General features: G+C 54.0%; 1 protein-coding gene across 2 annotated transcripts in view; it reads left to right on the top strand.

Annotated features, from left to right (window-relative positions):
* The window catches only part of SHANK3 (SH3 and multiple ankyrin repeat domains 3), a 755,611-nt gene that overhangs the window by 678,277 nt on the left and 53,606 nt on the right, over nucleotides 1-23,728 (top strand). The window contains exons 17-20 of one of the 2 annotated variants that reach the window (XM_043522025.1): nucleotides 2,870-2,994; nucleotides 14,562-14,697; nucleotides 18,479-18,559; nucleotides 22,305-22,328. In XM_043522025.1, coding sequence (XP_043377960.1) covers nucleotides 2,870-2,994; nucleotides 14,562-14,697; nucleotides 18,479-18,559; nucleotides 22,305-22,328 — 366 coding nt within the window. The remainder of the gene's footprint in view (nucleotides 1-2,869; nucleotides 2,995-14,561; nucleotides 14,698-18,478; nucleotides 18,560-22,304; nucleotides 22,329-23,728) is intronic. The other variant, XM_043522029.1, reaches the window with a different exon arrangement.

Here is a 23,728-nt window from a genome sequence, read left to right as displayed (position 1 = left end):
GTGAGCATTAGTTGCAGACCTCGAGGGTACAGGTGTCTTTAAGGACAGGGTTTATTTAGGGCCTCGCCTTGTGTGCCTGGCAATGGTGGTTTTGGATACCCTCATTAATCAGTCTGTCTACTTGCCAGCCTTTTCTCTAAAGCTTCACTGTCATGAGGATGAAGAGAGCCCTGTACTTTGGATGCCCACAAGGCATTAGTCTTCTACTTCTGGACAGGTCTAACCTGTGTAGAGTGTCCCTCAGCTGCTCATGTCCGTCACTGGCAGAATGAAGGGGCAGCCCATGTCTACACAGAGTATATCAGCCTGGATCTGAGCCCTGCTCTGCACTGCATGCTTAGGTCGGTATCACGAGAGTTATGTCTGGGGTCTGTACAGCCCCACCGGAGGACAGGGCTGGGGGCCGGGCTGGGGGCGGTACAGACCCCAGACAGCAGATGCAGCTGCGTGGAAGGGCTGGGGGTCTGTACAGCCACGCCAGAGGAGCTGCTGGCGAGGGGCACTGGCTCCTGGGAGCGGCGGCCCCACATCCTGCTCCTTCCACCACTGCAGTTCCCGGGAGAGCCCTGCGGTTCAGCAGATACCATTCTCTATCCGCGGATATCTGCATCCACAGATATAAATTTGTGTCCGCGCAGGGCCCTAGTCACGGAACATTTTGGGAGGGTGGGGGGGAGAGTCGGGGGTGGGGTACTGTACCAGTAAGAGTTAAAATCTGCTTGTATCACAGGCCAGAAGGGACCATTCGAACCACTGGTCTGGCCTCCTGTATGTCACGGGCCATTCAATTTAACCCAGGTACCCTGTGTTAAGCCCAGAATTTGTTAGATCAAAGCACTTACATCCCCTCCCCACAATGGCAAAAGGCCCCAGCAGGAACATTCCAGAGGAGACAGAGGCTACGTCTGTGGGTCTGCACGGAGCTGGGGGTGCGATTCCAGCTTGCACACACATCCTCGCACTACCTCTCATTAAACTAGCAGGCGACAAGCAGTAGCGTAGCCGCGGTAGTCCGGCCAGTGGTTAGCGAGGGCGTGGGCTAGCCATACAAACCTGCCTGAACCCGGGGTACCTCCTCGGCATGGCTAATCTATGCCACCGCTCGGCACTGCCCCCGCTTTCACAGCCACGCTACTGCTTTTCATGAGTGCAGAGACGAGTATGTCTGCGTGAGCATACCCCAAGCTCAGCGCATACCCCAAGCTCAGAGTGTCGACGTACCCTGAAAGAGCTTGGCTTGCTTGGCCGACCAAAACAAAGGCTGGGGAGAGATGCAGACACTCTCTGTGCATCAGGGGGCAAACACCACGGAGGGGGAAGGGCTGTTCATAGTAAAGGACAATGTTGGCACAAGAACAAGTGGAGATAAACTGGCCATGAATAAATTCAGGCTGAAAACCAGAAGGCTTCTAACCATTATCAGAGGGAGGCTCTGGAACAGCCTCCCATTGGAAGCGGGCGGGGGGCAAAAGGCCTAGCTATTTTTAAGGCAGGTTTATGACTGGGGTGGTATGATGGGCTGCCTGTGACAGCAGGGATGGGACTCGATGACCCAGAAGGTCCCTTCCAGCCCTATGTCCAATGTTCCTATGTGCCAGTCTTGCCCCAGCCACATGAGCTGAGGGAGAAAGAAATTCCCACAGAGTCAGGGGTAGCCCCTGGCAGCCATAGACTGCACCAGCAGCAGCGAGAGCCTAGGAGGAGCGGTCCAGCTGAGGCAAGTCCCTGTTTCTCCATCAGGGGCCTAGATCCCAGTGAGGCGGGCAGCAGCAGCCCAGCCAAGGCCTTTGCTGCCTGTCAACCCTATGGCAGGGGTTCTCAAACTTCATTGCACCGCGACCCCCTTCTGACAACAAAAATTACTACACGACCCCAGGAGGGGAGACCGAAGCCTGAGGCCTCCCGAGACCCACCACCCTGGGCGGAGGCAAAGCCCAAGGGATTCAGCCCCAGGCAGGTGGCCTGTAACCTGAGCTCCACTCCCTAGGGCTGAAGCCTTCGGGCTTCAGCCCCAAGTGGTGGGGGTTCTGCTTTGGCCCTGGGCGGTGGGGCTCGGGCTTTGGCACCGGTAAATCTAACGCCAGCCCTGGTCACCCCATTAAAACGGAGTTGTGGCCCATTTTGGGGTCCTGACCCATAGTTCGAGAACTGCTGCCCTATGGCATTCCTGGAGGTGGTATTTTTTTCTCTGTTCCTGGATACCTGCAACGGTCTTCTTTATGGGGGTCAGACAGCATACCCTCACCTTCTCCCCACACTGCTCCACACAAGGGAGAAATCCATATCTCCTCCCCCTCCCTCCCCCAAGTGATGGTTCCCAGTACCTCCTAGGCAAAATGACTCACCGTGGCTGGACAGCGAAGTCGGATGGGGTCGGTGGAGGGTGGGATGTAAGGGAGCAGGGGATGGAGGCTGGAAAGGGATTTTGGTTGGTCTGTGGAGAGGAAATTTCATGTGTATTGGGGGACGTAATTCCTAGCCAGCCATGTGGTTAAAGTCTAAGTAAGTGTGTGACCCTCTTTCTGTAGGTATTTCTCGGTTTTGCAGGTGGCTCTGGGAGGAGGGACTGGGGTGAATGGCTGTGGGGCATCTTGTGGAGGATGAGTGCGACTCTCTCTGTGTGAGGTAAATGTGGCTCTGGGGGGCCATTAGCAGGTTCTGTGATGATGAACATCATGGAAATGACTGTACATAAATAAGCATTAAATCACCATTCTGCAAGAGAAGCGGGTCAGGTGCTCAGTAGAGACACCTCTGCTTGGTCTCTGAGCCAGCTAAGCTTCTGGAGAGCTTTTTTCTAGACGTCACTGAATGTTCTGTTGCCTCTCTGCTGTGTACTGCTAATTGGGGCTCGCTCTTTCTCTTTCAGCCGAGACTCCAATTGAGGAGTTCACCCCGACGCCAGCCTTCCCAGCGCTCCAGTACCTGGAGTCAGTGGATGTGGAAGGTGTGGCCTGGAAAGCAGGACTTCGCACAGGAGACTTTCTGATTGAGGTAAGCCCCAGAGGCTGAGGAGAGAGGAAATGCTGGCCAGCATGTTTCTGTGCGGCCCCAGGGCACACAGCTAAACAAAAGAGCCCTTCCTTTGTAAAGTGCTTTCAGAGCTAGGTGTGCTCATTGCTAAGGGTAAGATTCTGTCACGGTTATTTTTAGTAAAAGTCAGGGACAGGTCATGGGCTATAAAACAAAAATTCATGGAAGCCCGTGACCTGTCCCTGACTTTTACTCAAAATAGCCGTGACAAAAGGGGGCTGGCGAGGTAGGGGAGGACTGGAGCCCGAGTGGAGGAGATGAGAGCCTGAGCATTACTGCACAAAGGAGGGGGTCCAGCACCTACTGGCCGCGGCCGCGCGGAGCTGTGGGGGCCCCTGCTGCCCACAGTGGCTCAGAGCTCCAGGGCCCCCGCCAGCTGACCACTCTGGTCCACCACCCTGGGGCTGGAAAATGTCATAAAGGTCTCTGTATGTCATGGAATCCGTGAGCTCTGTGACATAATCTTACCCTTACTCATGACTTAAATCTCTGAATCTGCCTCCTGTCTCGGCTCCTTCAGTGAACCCTCCAGCTTCTCCAGACGTGACAGTGCAGCCAGGGAAGACATGCAGGCAACTATGTGCTTCTCATTCCACCAGTCAGGAAACAGGCTGACTTGGCTGTGATGGGATGTGCCCTGGGGTGAAGCCTGGAAGCTATTGGAACCGCTCTGCCCCCTAACTATTCAGCTGGGTTGGCCTCTCACACTGCTTTTGCTGATGACACACAGCCAGCCCTGGGGCTCTACCATGACCCGACATGACAGCAGGTGACACCGCACCCCCAGCTGAGTTACCTGCGTGCCTTACCTCAGCCACTCATGGACCAACAGTGGAGGCACCAGCCAATTTCCCAGCTCCCCAGCCTTGCACCCCTACTGGAGTATAAACCCAGAATTATTCCGTCTTGCGCCGGTCAGGGGTCTGTACGGTGCAAGCTCATTAATTAGTCCGCTTCCCTCTCCATGTGGGAAAGATATGCACCAGCCTTTGTTAACAGAGCTAAGATTCCCTAACACTTCACTCAAAAACATACTGGTTAAGATAAAACATAAAACAGGTTTATTAATTACAGAAAGATAGATTTTAAGTGATTATAAGTGATAGCAAACAGATCTAAGCAGATTACTCAGCAAATAAACAAAAAATGCAATCTAAGCCTAATATACTAGATAGGATTTGAATCAAACAGTGTCTCAGTCTGTTAGCTAGTACAATCAATTTATAGATGTTCTGTACACAGGAAGGAATCCTCTCTTCCGGCCTGGGACCAGCACTTCCCCCAGTTCTAAGGTGTTTCCAGGTGTTGAGTTGCAGAGGGAGTGAGGCCTCTTGGTGACGTCACTTCCCCCTTTTATAGTTTCTTCTGTATGGCAGGAACCCCTTTGTTCCAAGCCAAGTTCCCAGCCCAGTTTGTGGAAAAATACAGGCACCAAAATGGAGTTCAGTATCATGTGGTCTAGTCACATGCCCTGGCATGCTTGATGAGTTATGGCAGCCATTATCCATAGGCTGTCTGAAGCGTTCCCTGGTGAGGACAAGTCTTTTCCATGGCCATTTTTTTTGTTGATGGGCCATTAGCATTGTCTAGCTTCTTCATTGTTGTATGTGAAAGGCTAGTTGTGGGCATGTCAAGGTTCCTTCCCCACTCTGAACTCTAGGGTACAGATGTGGGGACCCGCATGAAAGACCCCCTAAGCTTATTCTTACCAGCTTAGGTTAAAAACTTCCCCAGGGTACAAACTTTGCCTTGTCCTTGAACTGTATGCTGCCACCACCAAGCGTTTAAACAAAGAACAGGGAAAGAGCCCACTTGGAGACGTCTTCCCCCAAAATATCCCCCCAAGCCCTACACCCGCTTTCCTGGGGAGGGCTTGATAAGAATCCTCACCAATTTGTACAGGTGAACACAAACCCAAACCCTTGGATCTTAAGAACAATGAAAAATCAATCAGGTTCTTAAAAGAAGAATTTTAATTAAAGAAAAGGTAAAAGAATCACCTCTTTAAAATCAGAATGGTAAATACCTTACAGGGTAATCAGATTCAAAACATAGAGAACCCCTCTAGGCAAAACCTTAAGTTACAAAAAGACACAAAAACAGGAATATACATTCCATCCAGCAAAGCGTATTTTACCAGCCATTAAACAAAAGGAAATCTAACGCATTTCTAGCTGGATTACTTACTAACTTAACAGGCGTTCTGAGGCTGCATTCCTGATCTGTTCCCGGCAAAAGCATCACACAGACCCTTTGTTCCCCCTCTCCAGATTTGAAAGAATCTTGTCCTCTCGTTGGCCATTTTGGGTCAGGTGCCAGCAGGGTTACCTTAGCTTCTTAACCCTTTACAGGTGAAAGGATTTTGCCTCTGGCCAGGAGGGAGTTTATAGCCCTGTATATAGAAGGGTGGTTACCCTTCCCTTTATATTTATGACAGGGCATTTCTAGCTTCACAACATCTTTCAGTAACACACACACAGCAAAACTTCATAACGTCACATACAATGACAGCACATACAATCCACCAGGATATTAACGTTCAACAGATCAAGACTTCCAGAAGGATACCTCACAAGGCATACTTTGTACAAAACAGCCTAATTATATGACAGTGGTGAATATGGGGGTGCCAGGGTGTCACAATGTCCCCTGCCACTGACCAGGAATCATAATAATAATTGAGGTTAGAAATAGAAATGGTCCACTGGATGGCGCCCAGCCCCTCTCCTGGAGGCCAGTGCAGGATTGTTCACCACAGGACATTTACTGGAACAGTCTGAAATATCACAAGTACTGGGGCTTCCAGCCAGGTATCGCATGGAGCTGATGCAGAGTGTAGCACTCTTCCAGCACCGCACCGGAGGCTCCAGCAGTTTCTGCAGAAGGTCAGAGACAGTCAGTAGATAGCTGTGCTCTGCCTTCATGACATTTTTGTATGTGGAATTTCCTGATTTTGTTTAAAAAACAAACGAACCAAACTTGAACGTCTGTGGTATTATTTCCTAATTCTGCTGTATAGATAGTTAAGTATTAGAATGAAGAAAACTTATTACCCTCTATGCTGGTGTGTAAACAGACACCCAGAATCCAGCCACACCGATCAGTTGAAAAAAAAAAACCCCTCTGACCAGGGGCTGACACTGACAGGGCTTGTGTGTCCATGTTTGGGGCTGGGGCCTAGCAAGACATCCTGTCTGGGGAGCCCAGCCCTTGAGTCAGGGATGATGAGTTACCTGGTATGGGAAGCATACAGAAGCTTTGTCAACGTTTTACATTATTATTTAGTATTCGTATGACATTCAGTCCCAGAGCCCGCAGTGATGATCAGAACCCCAAGGCGCTGGGTGCTGTGTTAACACACAGGCCGACACAAGGTGCTGGGGGGATAATCGGATGGATACACAAGAGAGCGAACTGGGGAGTTTTAGAAAAGGAGCTGCCAAGCCGCTATGAGTCCATGTTTCATGATCCGTGTTGAGCCTGAACTACTCCTTGTTTCCTCAAGTCCAAGGCCAGCAGGGACCACGGTGATCATCTAGTCTGACCCCCTGCGTAACACAGGCCGGAGACCTGCCCTACAATAATATTGGATCTGTGTGGTTGGTTATGGCACTCGCCTTGAAACCTTCGCACCTTTGGTGCCATATGAGTCTCTGTTCTAGGTCAGGCTGGTGCCAGCATCACATCTATGGGATCTGTTATTTTGACTGTGGCCGAGTTTGGTTCATTGGAGTTCTTAGATCTGAGAAAAGCTAGTTACACCCAGTTCAGTTCCTGCTGCTCGTAGAGAGCCAGACAGAGGACCAGGGACTTATGAGCCTTATTTACGTCCTTGGACTGTTTTTGAACAGAAGCCTTATCCCGGGAAAATTCCTCATTTTGGGTACTCTACCCTTGGTGGGCCACCCGGGCCTCCCACTTCAGTAACACCATGAAAGAGGTGTCCATCCAAGCCGAAGTCACCACCTCTTAAAAAGGGAAAGAAACCTGTGGAGGCATCCCATCTCCTGCTCGCGTATCCCCTGCAATGTGGTAGTGGCAAATGTGGTTTCTGCAGGTTAGAAGAGGAGGAGGAAGAACCAGTGAGCGGAATGAAACAGAAACTTCCCCACTGGACAGGTTATCCCATAATAGTCTATTAATGGGTTTCTTAAACTTCATTGGAAGCGTTTTACAGTGTTGCTCGTCGGAGACAGGCTACAGGGCTAGATGGTCTGATCCAGTAGGACAATTCCTTTGGTCTGACATGACCTCTTGGGCCAATTTATACTAGAGAGAAATAGGCAGGAGTTCCTTGGACTCTTTAAGAAGGGCTGGAAGGAGTCAAAGCACTCTTTGATGGCGTCCTTTCACATCTCCGACACTGAAACCAGGTCTTCGGCCACAGCTGTGACTTTTCCATTTCAAGGCTGATGAGGTTTTTAAAAACTGAAGGGCCCTCAAGGCAGGAGGCAGGCATTCGGACCGGAGCCAGCCTGCCGTCAGAGGGCTGTCAGCCTCCAGTTCCAGCTGTTCTCAGGGACAATACAATCCAGAGCCAGGCATCAGGGAAGCTAGACAAACCTTGCAGGGGCATTAGGGAGCCTCCCCTCTGCATCTCTGAAGCCTCCGCCGCAGGGGGCGCTGTGTCTAGGACTGAGGACATATTTAGGCTTGGCAGAATTCACTTTGTATTTTTATATCATTTTGAAAGATAATGTCAATGTTTATTTTAAGCATTTTTTTCCACACTTGCGAAAAATTATGGGGAGCTCAGACAATTATTTAATGACAGTAAAAGTTGAGATTCAAGAAGTTAGAGCTTTATAAACTGTTAAACATCACATGTCCAAATATACAAAGTAAATGTCCTTAAATCCTCAAATCCTAACTGGTTTTACAGTTCATTTGCTAGTCCATGTACAACAAGCCTAATTCAAAATCACTGGGTTTTGACTCTAATAATTTCTGAAGTAACATTTTTCTTACTTTGCCTACCTGTAAATTTCTGTTGTTATTGGTGGAAATATTTTTTCGTTGGCTTCTGCCTGCACAGTGAAATTGATGCTAACCAACATACACCAATATAAATGTAATTTTTCCAAGCCTACATATACTAGACAGCACAGAAACAGCTCTGAAGTTAGATCTGCCTTCTCCATCTATCTCACCTTTTGGGGAATGCTTAACCCAACTTTTTCCAGCATGGCAAAAGATCTGTTTGGACTCTTGGGTCCTGGAGATCATCACCCAGTTTTGTGAAATCCTTTTGTAGCTCTTTGCAGTCTGCCTGGGACTTAACTATCTTGAGCAATTTTGTATCTGCAAATTTTGCCACCTTGCTGTTTACCCCTTTTTCCAGATCATTTATGAATGAATATGTTGAATAGGTCTGGGCCCAGTACAGACTCCTGGGGGACACCACTATTTACGTCTCTCCATTCTGAAAACTGACCATTTATTCCTACCCTTTGTTTCCTATCTTTTAACTAGTTACCAATCCATGAGAGGACCTTCCCTCTTCTCCCATGACAGCTTACTTTGCTTAAGAGCCTTTGGCGAGGGACCTTGTCAAAGGCTTTCTGAAAATCTAAGCACACTATATCCAATGGATCCCCCTTGTTCACATGCTTGTTGACCCCCTCAAAGAATTCTAGTAGATTGGTGAGACATGATTTCCCATTACAAAAAAACATGTTGACTCTTCCCCAACAAATTACGTTCATCTCTGTGTCTGACAATTTTGTTCTTTACTATGGTTTCAACCAGTTTGCCCAGAACTGAAGCCAGGCTTACCGGCCTGTAATTGCTGGGATCATGTCTGGAGCCCTTTTTAAAAATTGGCCTCACATTAGCTATCCTCCAGTCATTTGGGACAGAAGCTGATTTAAATGATAGGTTACAGACCACAGTTAATAGTTCTGCAATTTCACATTTGAGTTCCTTCAGAACTCTTGGGTGAGTATCATGATTTGGTCCTGGTGACTTATTACTGTTTAGTTTATCAATTTGTTCCAAAACCTCCTCTAATGACACCTCAATCTGGGACAGTTCCTCAGATTTGTCACCTAAAAAGCATAGCTCAGGTTTGGGAATCTCCCTCACATCCTCAGCCATGAAGACCGATGCGAAGAATTCATTTAGTTTCTTCGCAAAGGCCTTGAGTGCTCCTTTAGCATCTCGATCGTCCAGGGGCCCCACTGGTTGTTTAGCAGGCTTCCTGCTTCTGATGTACTTCAAAAAAAAATTTGCTATTAGTTTCTGAGTCTTTGGCTAGCTGTTCTTTAAATTCTTTTTTGGCCTTCTGTAGCAAGCTGCCAACTCACTGGCACGGCGCCTCCTGCTGGTCAGTCTGGGAATTAGCTTTAGCTCAGGAGTGCCCTCCTCTGGCCAGTTTCTCCCCTGCCCTTACCTGCCCCTCTGCAGTCCCTTTATCTCCTCCAGTTCAGGCCCCACATCCCTCCCAGACCACAGTGCCCCTTATCTTCGGGTACTGCCCTCCCCAGCAGTGTCCCCACACTCTGGATCTCACCTCCTCAGGGGAACCCCAACCTCCCTATACCCACCTTGCCTCAATGGCTACTGCCAGTCGTCATCTAGCCCTTTCTCTCAGGGGCAAACTGCAGTCTGTGATGGCCACTCATCACTGGCAAGGGGGTTGGACCTGCTGCCTTTCTAGCCCCAGCTGCCTCCTTGCAGCCCTAGTACCTCCCCTGGCACTTAGCTGGCAGAAGATGTCACACTGTGGGGGTCAGCTCCACCACATGGCTGACATGCCGTTCCCCCTTCCTGACACAGCAGGGGGAAGAGGGTGCAGGAGGTGGCTCCTCCAATGCAGATTCGCCTCCCCTCCAGGGACTGCGACTGGTTTAAGGACACTTTGTGCCACATCACGGGGGTATCTGGGCTTTGTAATGGCCTGTGATACACAAGAGGTCAGACTGCGTGAGCTGGTGGCTGTTTTCGACTTAAACGCTGTGAAGTTATTAAATTATTGTTAATGATGCAGAAAATCATTAAATCTCAGGAGAAATTTCCTAACTGTCAGAGCAGTAGGACAATGGACCAGATACCTCGGGAAGTCGTGGAATCTCCTTCACTGGAGGGTTTTGGGAGGAGGCTGAAGAGCCATCTGTCTTGAATGGTTTAGACACAGCGTATCCTGCGTCTTGGCAGGGGGTTAGACTAGATGGCCCTTGTGGTCCCTTCTAGCCCTACGGATCTGTGATTCTGTGGGAAGGCAGACATGTTCAATAACTGTTTCTGGTCTGTATTTGTAAAGATGCAGGATGATCTAATCGTATCACATGAGGATGATGAAGTATTTTACATTCACTAGGGAGAAACATTTTCAAACCAGCCGGTCCAGATAACTTTCACTCCTAAAAGAGTTCACTGAGGAGATCTCTGGCCCGCAGATGTTAATTTTTAATAAATACTGGAATATAAGGAACACTCCAGAAGATTGGATGCTAATGTTGTGCCGGTAGTCAAAAGGGGCGAGTGCCATGGCCTGGAAACCTGCAGGCCGGCTAGTCTATCAGTTCCAGGCAAAGTAACAAAAAAACCGATACAGGATTCAACTAATGAAGGCTTAAAGGATAGGAATGTTATTAATGCCAGCTAGCGTGGTTTTATGGAGCATCAGTCTGGTCCAACAAACCGGATTTAGTTCTATGATGCAATTACAAGTTTGGTTGATGAAGATGACTGTGTTGATGTATTTCAGAGTAGCAGCCGTGTTAGTCTGTATTCACAAAAAGAAAAGGAGGACTTGTGGCACCTTAGAGACTAACCAATTTATTTGAGCATAAGCTTTCGTGAGCTACAGCTCACTTCATCGGATGTTCTGGAACTGCTCCCTATGAAGCCAGGCAGGACTCTGGGGAAGTCTCCTTTCTGTGAGCAGCCTGTCTTCAGGACACACACCTCACCCGGCTTCCACCTTCCTGGGTCTGACCTCGGAGCATTCAGCCTCCTCTGCCCCTCCCTGCGCTTCCCACAGCGAGTCCGCCCAGGCGGAGTCCTGGGGAAGCCAGAGGGTCCTGCCCCCCAACTCCGCAGTCAGACGTGACTCTCAGCCAGCCAGTAAAACAGAGGTTTATTAGACGACAGGAACATGGTCTAACACAGAGCTTGCAGGTGCAGAGAACCGGACCCCTCAGCTGGGTCCATTTTGGGGGGCAGTGAGCCAGACAACCATGTCTGCCCTTCACTCCATGTCTCCAGCCAGCCCCCAACTGAAACTCCCTCCAGCCCCTCCTCCTCTGGGCTTCGTCCCTTTCCCGGGCCAGGAGGTCACTGGATCCCTTTGTTCTCCAACCCTTTAGCTCTCACCTTGCAGGGGGGAAAGGCCCAGGCCATCAGTTGCCAGGAAACAGGGTGTCGGCCATTCTCTGTGTCCAGACCCCTGCACACACCTGCCCTCTAGGGCTCTGCAACCATCATACACCCTTATCCCACCACCTAGATACTTAAGAACTGCCTAGGGGAAACTGAGGCACCCCCACATTATGCAGAGGAAACATTAAGAACAGTCCCACTTTGTCACAGGCCAAAACCCACTGCATCGGATACATGCAGTGGAAAATACAGTAGGAAGATATATATATACACACAGAGAACATGAAACAATGGGTGTTAGACAGATCTCAGAAAGCTGTTGTCAGTGGTGAATCAACATTTTATAGGAGTGTTTCTAGTGACGTGCCACAGGGATCAATTCTAGGCCTGATGCTATTCATCATCTCCATCAATGATCTGGGAGTGAAACATGGAATCACTGGTGATACAATTTGTGAATGACACAGAGTTTGGGAGAGCGATGTATAGTGACAAGGACAGGGCAGTCATACAGAGCGATCTTGATCGCTTGATAAGCCAGGCCCACTCAAACAAAATGCCTTGTAATCCAGCCAAATGCAAAGTTATATATCTAGGAACAAGGAATGCTGGCTGTACCTGCAGACTGGGCCTGTGTCCTGGAAAGCTGAGACTCTGGAAAGGATTTAGGGGTCGTAGTGCACAAGCAGCTCAACTCACTCTCCCAATGCTATGCGATTGCAAAAAAAAAAAAAAAAAGCTAATGCAATTCTTAGACGTATAAATAGGAGAGTAGCAAGCAGGCATAGTAAGGATTTGATTTTACCTGCGTGTATATGGCATTGGTGAGACCAATACTGTGTACAGTTCTGATGTTGACATTTTTAAAAGGATGTTGAAAAATTGGAGACTGTAACCTCCTGAATATCACAGGCCTTTACATTTTGCCCAGTTACTCCTGTATTTCACCCAATAGCTTATGTTTGGCTAGAGCATGTCTTCCAGAAAGGCATCTAGGCTTGGTTTGATGACATCAAGAGATGGAATATCCACCACGTCTCTTTGGAGTCTGCTCCAGTGGTTAATCACCTGCACTGTTAATAAATTGTGCCTTATTTCTAATTGGTCAGTCTTGAATTTCAAGCCATCTGTTCTTTTTATGCCTTCCTCTGCCTTTAGTATCTGGCAGTTTCTCTCCATGAAGGTGCTTGGACAGTGTAACCAAGTCACCTCTCAATCTTATTTCTGATGAGCGAGACAGTCTGGGCTCCGTCGGCCTCGCACCGTCAGGCGTTTCCCACATCTCATCTTTCCACTTCTTTTAGGTTCTCTGTAGCCTCCAATTTTTCAACATAATTTTTAAAATGTTGCCACCAGATTTCTATGCAGTTATTCCCACACGGGTCTCATCAGTGCAGCGTAGAGAGGTAAAATCACCTCCCTCCTATCATGCTCCTCTTCTCTCACAGCGGTGATATGGCTATAAATTCCATTAAAGTATGAGAGTCTCTCAGATGCTGTGTGGATGAGCACCGCAGAAAAGACCACGAGGAAATGAATAATGCAGTATTCAGGGCAGGCTTTGGCTGGTGTCCAGTACATAAGGCAAGGGTCACTAAAAGAAATATGAAAAAAATACCGACCAGCTGTTCATCCTGTGCACTGAGTGAGCCAGCGATCCTGTAGATGACGGTCTCATAATGAATGTGCACAAGGGAGCAGAATTAATGTTGCACAGGCCACATAAACGGGCTTGATAGCGCAACCTTCGTAGTGTTCTTTTATCATATACATTTTTTTAAAAATTTTATTTTATTTAAATTCTATTCCGAATAGATAATGTCAGTGTCAACCGCCCTCCTCTGCCCACCTTCTAGCCCCCCATTAATGAACTCATGGTCACAATACCCGTGGCTCTTGGCGTATATGGCCCTTTTCATCAGCAGCTGTCAAAGCACTTTACAAGTGGGTACTCCCTGGTCCCCAGCCCCTATTTTACAAAGGAGGTGACTGAGTCATGGAGCGCTTGAGGCCAACGCTTCCAAGCACAGGGGCCCAGAGCTAGGCGCACAGATCCATGTTTAGGCACCTAGATCTGTGCTCTGATTTTCAAAGACGCTGCACACCTCCACTTGCAAGGGTCCGGTGCTCAGTAGCTCTCAAATTCAGGCCACTTGTTTACGTGACTAACGGGGGCCTGATTTTTTCATTTCCTCCATTTCATGCTCGTCTTATTGCAGGTTATGAGGCCTCGGGCCACAACCAGACTGTTTATGACCCAAGAAGTCTTTAAAAAGCTGGATACTAGCACTGGAAACGGGGGGGAAGAATGATACCCAACATGGCTCCTACTGATTGCTGAAAAGATTTGTCAAACATGTTGATAAAGGAGGAAATTCTGGGGAATTAAACTCAGGGCTAGAAAGCAGAAATTCCTGGGTTCTCCTTTGAGTGATTGTCCATACACGTATTCCACTTATGGTGCGCATGCATCCCGTGTGCCTGAGATCAGAGTTGTTTGCCTAGCAATGTCCAGCGTGGCCACAGATGTTACAGTTCATTACTATGGCAATTGGCACCACCGTGGTAGATTTTTCAGAGTAGGTTCCTTTTTACGAGCAGATTGCTTATTTTTCCTCTTGGTACCAGGATGCCTCATTCTAAGTCTTCTGGTTTCAAACACTGACCCTTATGTATGGGTGCTGTGCCCCATAAAAAATGTTAATTCTGTTTGGGGGAGGTGTGCGTCCACGGTAAATGTGCGATATGTAAGTCCTTTACACCTAGGTCTTGACAGGCAGGCCCATCTCCAGATATTTCTAATGGATACATCAATGAGACAGGCTTTGGCCCCTGGCTTGTTTGACCCCACTGTACACGAGCTGACTATCTGAGTGCTTCTGTTAGCACAATCTCTGCAACATCTGAAAGCCGATCTGCTATGGCTTCAGGCCTGACGCTGACACTCTCTGTGATCTTGGACAGTTCATGTCACCTGTCAGCCTCAGTTTCCCCATCTGTTAACTATAACTACAGAACGGTAAAGAGGCTCTGTGCAGGTGACCTGGGTTTCCTGTCCCCCACCCTCCTTCCTGATGCACACACATCTCCAGTGTGTCCTACAAGTTCAGAACACAGCCTGGGACCCCTAAGCCCCATTGTTCCTGCTGCCTGTTTGCTGTGGGCTGGGCAGCGTTTGTGCTGATCAGTGTCTCTTTGTGTCCCAGGTGAATGGTGTGAATGTGGTCAAAGTAGGGCACAAGCAAGTGGTGTCGCTGATCCGGCAAGGGGGAAACCACCTGGTGATGAAAGTCGTCTCCGTCAGCCGCAAGCCAGAATCAGAAGAAGTCGTCCGGAAGAAGGGTAGGTGTGGAATGGCCTGTTATTTCTGAGCAACGAACAAGTGAGCTCCGCCTCATTCTGCAGGTTGTCCCCCCAGCTCAGCCTAGCCATTCGTTATGCTGGGTTCAGTCTCCCACCAGCCCAAGCTCTCGGTATCCCTGGACCCTTTCTCTGCTGCCAGGGCCTATTATCCTGCTGGCCTGGCTCAGCCTCCAGTTCCCCTGGGGCCCTTATCCCACCAGCTCGGCTCATTTAATCCGGGGTGAGCTGGCTGGCCAGTGAATTGAACCGGGAGCCTCCCGAGCTAAAAGCGTGAGTGGCTGCAGTGTGAGCTGAAGAGCTGTGCCCCTGGAAGTGGGCACCGTAACCACTCATATCCTCGCCAGATTGGCCCAGCGTGGGCCTTGGACCCGAGGATGATACTTTGCCGCTCGTTACCCAGGGCCTGTTTATTGCCCTGGCCCTGCCCAGCGGAGGTGAGAGCCACTACCTGCTGCTCTGTCCCTGGTGACGGGAGACTGGCTCCTTGTCTGTGAAGATCGACGGGGTTTTCACAGCAACAATGGAAGGAAGTGAAGGTGCAGTGGCTCTCCGGGTGCAGCCTGAGCTGAACAGTGGGCATATCTGCTGAGGCCTCCAGGCCAGAGGTGCTTACCTGCGCAGACACCCCTGGGCTGCACTTAGCACAGGAGATGCTGCAGCATGCAGCATAGGCCTGCGGGCACCGCGTCGGCCAGAGCACTGGACTGCGCGAAGCAGGGTAAAGTGTGCCGCGCAGGATACGTCTCAGGCTGGCAGCTCCAGCCAGGACAGAACAAGGGAGTCCTGACCAGAACAACGTATCAGAAACCAGTGTTACTGGGCACCCCAGGCTCAGGATGGCATGTCCAGGGCTCCCCCGAGGCTGAGAGAAGCACCCCAGACTCTGGCTACGTAGGGCATCCCGATGTGCCCCCTCTAGCTTCTGCCAGGCAGAGCCCCCCACTGTTCACCAAACGAGATCAAGGGCTGGAATCTCCACTCAGAGCTCAGAGGAATTAGGGGAGGGGGGGCCACAGGGAGCCAGACGTGGCTTCTTTATCCTGAGCCACAGAGGCCCTTAGGCCCTTTAGCCAATGGAGGACAGGGCAGAGCAGAGCTCTGTTCCACCATGCCCCCCCCGCCCTGCCCCTCACCCCTTTCACGGGGCCTTGGGGTGTTTGGCAGCTTTATGCAGGGGAATTGTTCACAGACCATCCACATAAGCAGCTGTAGAGGACTGGTGAATTCAGCCCTGAGTTTATAGGCTTTCCTTGGCAAGGGGTTGTACCTGCAGCCCACCCAGCACGGACCAAAAGACACTTGAGGCTTTGGCAATTCCAGTGGTTCTGTGCGGGAGGAGCTCATTGCGAAGTGTTTGTCAGGAGAAGGGAATTTCTTCTGGTTTCTGGCACAGGTCCTGCCATCTAGAGGTTTTCCCAGTTGGCCAAAGGAGTTTTTTTTCCAAGGGTGGAGAGGTGCCGGGTGCGGATTGTGCCCCTGGCCTGGAGAGGGAGGTGCCGGATGCGGATTGTGCCCCGGGTGCGGATCTTGCCCCTGGCCCAGAGGGAGAGGTGCCAGGTGGGGATAGTACCCCCGGCCCAGAGGGAGAGGTGCCAGGTGGGGATAGTACCCCCAGCCCGGAGGGAGAGGTGCCAGGTGGGGATAGTGCCCTTGGCCCAGAGTGGGAGGCGCTGGGTGGAGTTTTTTCCACGGGGCCGGGCCGGGTGGGGATCGTGCCCCTGGCCCACAGCGGGAGGTGCCAGGTGGGGTTTGTGCCACAGGGGGAGGTGCCGGGTGCAGAGTCTCTCCCCTGCTGAGCCAGGGAGGTGTCTGGGGCACATGGAGCGTCAGGAGGCTGTTAGAGGAGGAGGGTGGTTGCAGGGGAGAGGCCCCTCTTTCCTCCACGCCATGGGACCCGCGTGGACCTTCCAGCCGGCAGCAGCTCCCTGGGGAGGTTCCGAGCAGTGTGATCCCCGGCAGCCGGGCTGAGCGGAGGCAGCTGCCTGGCGCAGGGGGTGGACCGGGGGCAGGCGGCAGGTCAGAGCGAGTGCTGGTTTAGTGGCGAGGGTCTGTGTGGCGAAGGAGCCCGTTCCCTTGGGGAGTGTGGCTGGGCGCCAGGCGCTGAGGGAAAGGGAGGACTGAGGCGCTCAGAAAGCAAGACACGAGGAGAGGGGGAGGGAGGCAGCTCTGTGCTGACACTAAGAGCTGTAATTATATTGTCACTGCTCGAGAGCACGAGTCGTGGGAAAGACTGAGGCTCAGGAGCTGGTGCTGGGATCTCTGCCGGGGTCGCTTCCTCCTCCTCTTCCCGCACCTCCAGCCTCTTCTGCCCCTGCTCTCCAGCACCAGCTTCCTCCCCAGGCCTGTGCGGGGGCCCTGCCTGGGAACCGCACCCCTGCTCTTTCCAGCGGAGTGGCAGAGAGCGGAGTGAGTGTGCGGGCTGCCACCTGGGCCCTGGCCTCACCGAGCCGGCTGGTACCCGGGCCCTGGCATTCACCAAGCCGGCTGGTACCCGGGCACTGGCATTCACTGAGCCGGCTGGTACCCGGGCGCTGGCCTCACCGAGCCGGCTGCCACCCGGGCGCTGGCCTCACCGAGCCGGCTGCCACCCGGGCCCTGGCCTCACCGAGCCGGCTGCCACCCGGGCCCTGGCATTCACCGAGCCGGCTGCCACCCGGGCCCTTGCAGGCTCCCCTTGGCTGGAGGAAGATTGTTTCTGCGGGGCTCTGATCGCCCTGGGGCCCAGGCCTCCGTGCCCCCCTGCAGAGCTCTGCCCGGGCTGGCCTCCTCTCCTCCCAGCGCGGGTCGGCCTGTGTTCCTGGCTCATGGAGGCCTGTGTGGGAGCAGCGTTCCCTGCCCGAATCCGCCCCTGTTGGGGTCTCTGATGCAGGCAGCTCGGCACCAGCCTGAAGCTCCGGTTCCCATGGTAACGCCTGAGCGTTGAATCCTGCATTGTTCCAGCCGAGCAGGCGAGGAGGAGGCACCTGAAGTGAAGAGGAAAAGCCTTCAACTCATCTCCACTCCCCGAGCCCATGGCATGGCACCTCTCTCCGGCAGAGCCACCGGCGGGCCTGGCTAGGGAGCCCCTCTCCCCAGCCCTGCCCCTCGCCACAGCGCCCACTGCTCGTGGGCTTTGCCACATGCGCCACGTGGCCCCGCAGCTTGGCACGGAGACATCCCTCTCCAGCCCTTCGCTGGGGCCCTGACACCGCCGCCGGGCCTGGATCCAGCCTGAGTTCAGAGACGGGGCGAGGTGGGCGCTGGGCACTGCAGGATGGACTCCCCCCCAGGAGCTGGGGAGTGAGAGGCTGAGAGCCTGGACTCTGTCCCCCTCTCCCACCCTCCGCCCATGGCGTGCACGGAGGGGAAGCAGCCAGCCAAGCTGTTTGCCGAGTCACACAGGCAGCCAGCTGCCTGCGGGTGAATTTGAGAGGGAGGCTTTCCCAACCTGAGCCTCTCCTGGCACTGCAGGGGTGCGAGCAGCCCAGGGACCATGGCTTGGACTCTCGCAGGCTGAGGGTCTGTGGTTACCTGGGCGCAGGACGCTCCCTGGCAGACCTCAGCAGTCCCAGGGCTGCCCTGTGCCCTTGGGACCCTGTGACTGGGACAATGAAGAAGTTTGCTTCCACGCGCAGCCTTAATAAGATTCTGCAGCAGTGCGACTCCTCGTCCCGCGAGTACGAGGAGATCCAGGCTGTGGAGAAGAAGTGGCACCTGCACTTGGCCACTCCTCGCAAGTTCCTGGACAAGAAGTGCAAAATGCCATCTCTCTTCCTTTCAGCCCCGCCGCCTCCCAAGAGAGCCCCCAGCACCACCCTGACGCTGCGCTCCAAGTCCATGACGGCCGAGCTGGAGGAACTAGGTAAGCAAGGGGCGCGAGGGCAGACGCAGGAATGCCCAGGTGCATGAGGAGCATGCGCGGGACATGGAGAGTGCAGGGACACACCCAGCAGGAAGCCACACTAACACACGCTTCCCTGGGGGGGGACAGGTGGGCGCTTGGAGGGACGCACACACACTCCACACATGGAAGTTTCTGCAGTGCTTGGCCTGTGCAAAGCGTCGCTTGCCACCAGCGCAGACGCAGCCAGCAGGAGAAGAAACCCTGCGCAGAATCACCCGATCCCTGGCGTCTGCACCGCCCGTGCTCAGGGGTGGGGCCCTCTGAGAGTGCTTCCTGGCAGCCACGCATCCCCCCGGCCTGCACACATGCTGTTCTCGGCAGCCCCCACCCCCTGTATGTGTCCAGTAGCCCAGTGTCTTCTGCCTTCCTGCTCTTCCAGGTGGACCCCACCCACTTCTGGGTGTCACCATGGAGCCCCCTTCCCCCCCCCACTTCCTGGGGTCACCATGGAGCCCCCCTCCCCCCACACTTCCGGGTATCGCCATGGAGCCCCCCTCCCCCACCCCTTCCAAGTGTCACCACAGACCCCCCCCCTTCCCCCAGTTCCTGGGGTCACCACAGATCCCCCCTTCCCTGCCTGCTTCCAGGTGCTCCAGGGAGCCCCAAGCACTTCCCGTCCGTCCTCGTGGAGCCCTCACCTTATTCCAGGAGCTCAGACATTCCTGCAGAGCCCCCTGATCCCACGGCCACCTCCCAGCGCCCCTGCACGCACTTTCACATGCATCAGGGCTTCCACATGCGTGCGTAGGGCACTTCCATGTGTGTCAGGGCTTCCACAGCCTGGGGATCACAGCTTGTTTCCTGTGCATAGAAATGATCCCCTGTTCCAGGCCAGAGTCTGCCCAGTACCCTGCAGGGCAGCTCCAGTCCTGCCTGCCTGCCTGGGGGTGCGCATGTGGGCTGGGCTGGCTGGCTCAGAGACAGGGCAGGGGCGTGGGCCTTTGCGGGTTCTAGAGTGGGGTGCTAGCTAGCCGCAGGCACCAGAGGTAGTGAGGAATCTCCTTACCCCCTGTGCCCTTGTGCCCCCAGTCGTCTTGCACGCCCATTTGGCATGAAGGGTGTGTGCTGTTTAGGGGCCCGGGGCTGGAACCGAGGTGCATGCTGAGCTCCGGAGCCAGGAGCTCTGGCAGAGTTGAGTGGAGGAATCTTGCACAGAACCTGCCTGCCCTAGCCCCGGCTCATCATTGCTTGGACACTGAAATGCAGCTATGTGTCCACCGCTGCCTCTCTGAGCATCACGCAGTGGGAGGAGAGATGCTGGGGTGAGGAGGGTCTCCCTGTTCCAGCGCCTCTCTCTCACATGGCCCTTCTCACCCAGCTGTGCCCTTGGCTGGGGCTAGGCTGGCCCTAGTGCTTTTTAAACAGAACTTTGGAGTCCACGGTTTCCTTAAGCTTTTGTGTCCGGTCTCCCCATCGCTGACCTGGCTCCAGGCAGGAGCAGCCCTTCGGGGTCAGGCCCCTGCTAGGCACCGAAATCTAGGTATCCGTGTCTGATAAGGTGTCTCTTCTGGTCACCGAAGGAAGGTCCTGACTCCTTGGTCCCGCCCCCGCCAGGGGAAGCGCTGGGTTTGAACAGTGGGCATTAGGCCGGGCCTCGGGCCAGTCCGAGTCGTCTCCTCTTTCTTGCCTTTCCCTTTGAACACGTGGGACACAGCTGCTCAGCTCAGTGGTTGGTGCTCACAGGATTGTGCCCCAGGCCTTCTGCTCTCGCAGGGCTGCTGATCAACTTGGTACGGGCCCATGAGGGTTGTGAGTGCACACTGACAGGGAGCACGGCGCTGTGCCCACGGCAGGCCGTCATCGGAGACTGGCATGTGCACTGCCCTCGCACGTAGATGGGGACGTGCCAGCCTGGGCACTCGCCCAGCAAGTCACTGTGCACACACAGGAGGGACGCATGGACGTGTACTATATGCATGTGTGAAGGCAGGCACAGCTCTCCAGGCATGGGGGGTGCAAACTCACAGCATGGAAAGGAAAGTCCCCAGAAAGACAGGAATTGTCTCTCTGTGGGGGGAGATTTAGGGAGAGTCCCTGCTCTGATCTCCCTGGGGGGTCACTGACAGCCAGTCCCTCCATCAGGCCTCGGGGCAGCAGGGGAAAAGCAGACGCTCTCTTCCTCCTGTCCTGGGGCAGGTTGCCCTGTGTCTCCCTGGGGGTGGGGGGAGGGGAGTGATTATCAGCCAGGCTCTGCCCCGCCTGTCTCTGGAGTGAATGGGGGGAATTAGTGGCTGGTCTCTCTCCCACCTCTCCCCAACAGTGAGGGTAATCCGCAGATTGTTGGGGTCGGTTCTCCATCACTGGCCATCTTCAGCCAGGTGGGAGGTGTATGTGAAAGCTCTGCTCTGGGAATGAGCAGGGGGCAGCCCCTTGGTGGCCTGTGCAATGCAGGAGGTCAGGCTAGGGGGTCACAATGGTCCCTGCTGGCCTGGGGATCTATGGAGCTCCCTGCAGGGTGATGAGCAGTGAGCCCTTCCCTACAGGCTCTTGGCATGGGAGGAGAAGAGCAGCTGGTCTCTGCCCCATGTCTCCTGGGAGTGGGGGGGTTAGCAGCTGGCATCTGCCCTGCCTGTCCTGCGGGAGTCCTTGCCCTGCAGCTAACTTGGAGAGGCATTATCGGTCAGCCCGCATCACGACTCCCTGGGGTGGATTCAGTGGCCAGTCCCTGCCCTGTCTCCCTGGGGGCTAGTTAGTGGCCAGTCTCTACCCCACATCTTCCCAGGGGGTTGGTGGCTGGTCTCTGTCCCTCCACCTTTCCCAGGGGGGGTTAGCGGCTGGTCTCTGTCCCCCCACCTCTTCTGGGGGGGGTTAGCAGCTGGTCTCTGTCCCTCCACATCTCCCGGGGGGGTTAGGGACTGGTCTCTGTCCCCCCACCTCACCCAGCGGCGGTTAGCGGCTGGTCTCTGTCCCCGCACCTCTCCCAGGGGGCGAGGGAGGTAGCGGCTGGTCTCTCAGGTCCCTGGGTTTCACAGGTCAGTCCATGTGCCCAAGGCGAGTGCTCCTTGGGGGTTGGGGGCGCACTCTCCTTTGCACCCTTCGAGCCGCTTGTGGGTTCTGTGGCAGGGCCACGTCAGCCCAGTGGAGAACGGTACATTCCCCATGAGCCCCTGGTGAGCAGTGGGGGCTAAAGCCTCCTCCCTCCGAGAGGCCTTTCTTGGTGTTTGTCTTCTCCAGGACTTCAGGCATCCAACCCTGTCCAGGCCTCCCTCCACTCCTCTTCTGCCATCATCTCTCCTGCTGGGCTAGTGCTGGCCATGGCCCCGTAGCCAGGCAGGGCTGGGCTCAGGTCTGCCTGGGCGTGAGGGTGGGACATGGGAGAGTCGGCCTGGCCTTGTGTCCTATCATGCTGTGAGTCGCAGTGCCGCACTATGGCCCTCCTGCTCCCACAAAGGGGCTGCAAAAAGCCCCATTATTGTGTGCTGGCCCCATGCTGGAGGAGTGAGCATGGACCAGACCCCGGGGCTGTCCGAGCCCTAATACACCGCAAGCGCCATTGCAGAAACTGGGAGGTAACTGCCCGGAGAGCCACCCCTTGACTGGCCAGAGCTTAGTTCCTGCCAGGTGGGCCCAGCGTCCTCCTGGGTGTTGAGAAGCTGGGAGTGTGGGGCAGAGTTAGGGAGGGCAGCTGGCGAGGAGCGAGCGGGACAGGGAGCAGGGACTGTGCATGCCATTCATGTCCTGTGTTTTGTTTCTTGATTCCAAGCCTCGATGCGGAGGAGAAAAGGGGGTGAGTGAAACTGTACAGCTTGGGGGCTCTTCCCATCCCTGCCGAACCCCACAACTTTCCTGGCCTTCATCCCCAAGAAACCCCTTACACCTCCCTTCAGAAAGTGGGTCAGGGCTAAGTGCACCCCAGGAAACCCCCGAATGAGGGCAGATCTCAGCAGAGCTGAGGTTCCCATGCCCGACAACAGAGCAGAGTGCAGCTGCAGAGGTGACTAGCCCCTTGACCAGATGCTCAGAGTGGGGAATTCCCTTGTCAACTAGAGTCCCAGAATCCCAGGCCCTGGTCCTTCCCTGCTTTCTATCCTTCACGCTGCACAGGGTGGGGTAAAGCTGATGGCCACAATCCTCCATTGGCTTCAGTTTGCTTCATGCCTGTGCCCCACTGAAAGCAGCCCCTGCATAGGGGGTCATTGGGTGCTACTCCGTCCTGGCCCCTGGAACTCACAGCTAGATGAAATAACGACAACTAACCTGGCCACGCTCACTACTAGGTGCAAACCCTCCGCCTTGCCTATGTAGACAGGTCAGCGGGGCGAGGCTGATCCCGTCCCATGGTGCTGTGTTTCTGTGCGCTGATATACTGAGCCCTGGCCGGAGGCAGGCACCAGGCGTGGGGCTGGAGCAGGCGGACGTCACAGAATCCCCAGCTTTCCTGGAAGTTTGGTGCCAGCTGTACTGGTTAGAGGCAGAACTCTGCTGGTGCTGCTGCAGGAACGTAGAGCACCCTGATGTGGGGGGCCAACACCCCCTCTCCTTCCCTGCGAGGGAAGGGCAAACCAGGCATCAGGGAGACGCCCAGTCTCGGTCACAAGTACATAAATTGAGGAGCGCCCTTGGGTAGCCTCCCTGACTTTCAGCACAGACAGAGAGGAAGAGGGGATGGGCAGGGAGGGAGGGGCCCGTTTAAGGGGGATCGCTGGGAGGAAAATGAGGACATGGAAATAGCTGTTGAGTGATGCTCAGCTCTGTCAGGCTGGGGAATTGTCCCTCTAGGCAGGAGGGGTTTGCCCGTCTCCTGGGATGTCCATAGAACTAGCTGGGGGGCTGCTTTGGCGGACGCTCTCTGCTGCAAGGCACACGCTAGCCGTGACTTCATGGGGCTTTTCTAGCTCGTGCCAGGGCCCCGCAGAGGCATGTGGCTGTTAGAGTCAGTTCTCTCCTCCCACTCTCGTGGCCCCACTGAACGGTCATTCATTACCGGAGGTTTGGAAAGACGACTGTGATGTTTCCCGGGCACCCAGGCCCACGAGGCACCTCGCTACCCCCTGCTCTTAACTTCAGGGAGCCTCGGCTGTGCCTGCCAGTGGTCAGCTCCCCGACCCCACGGGCCACGGGCAGCACAAGCACTTCCCTCCCAGCCCACGCGGCGCCACTGTCCCCTGCAGGCTACCGCCAGGCAGT

Source organism: Chelonia mydas, chromosome 1 (genome assembly GCF_015237465.2).
Source record: "Chelonia mydas isolate rCheMyd1 chromosome 1, rCheMyd1.pri.v2, whole genome shotgun sequence".
Taxonomy (NCBI): Eukaryota; Metazoa; Chordata; order Testudines; family Cheloniidae; genus Chelonia; species Chelonia mydas.
Note: the sequence above shows the minus strand (reverse complement) of the source record. Positions and strands in the feature narration are given on the sequence as shown.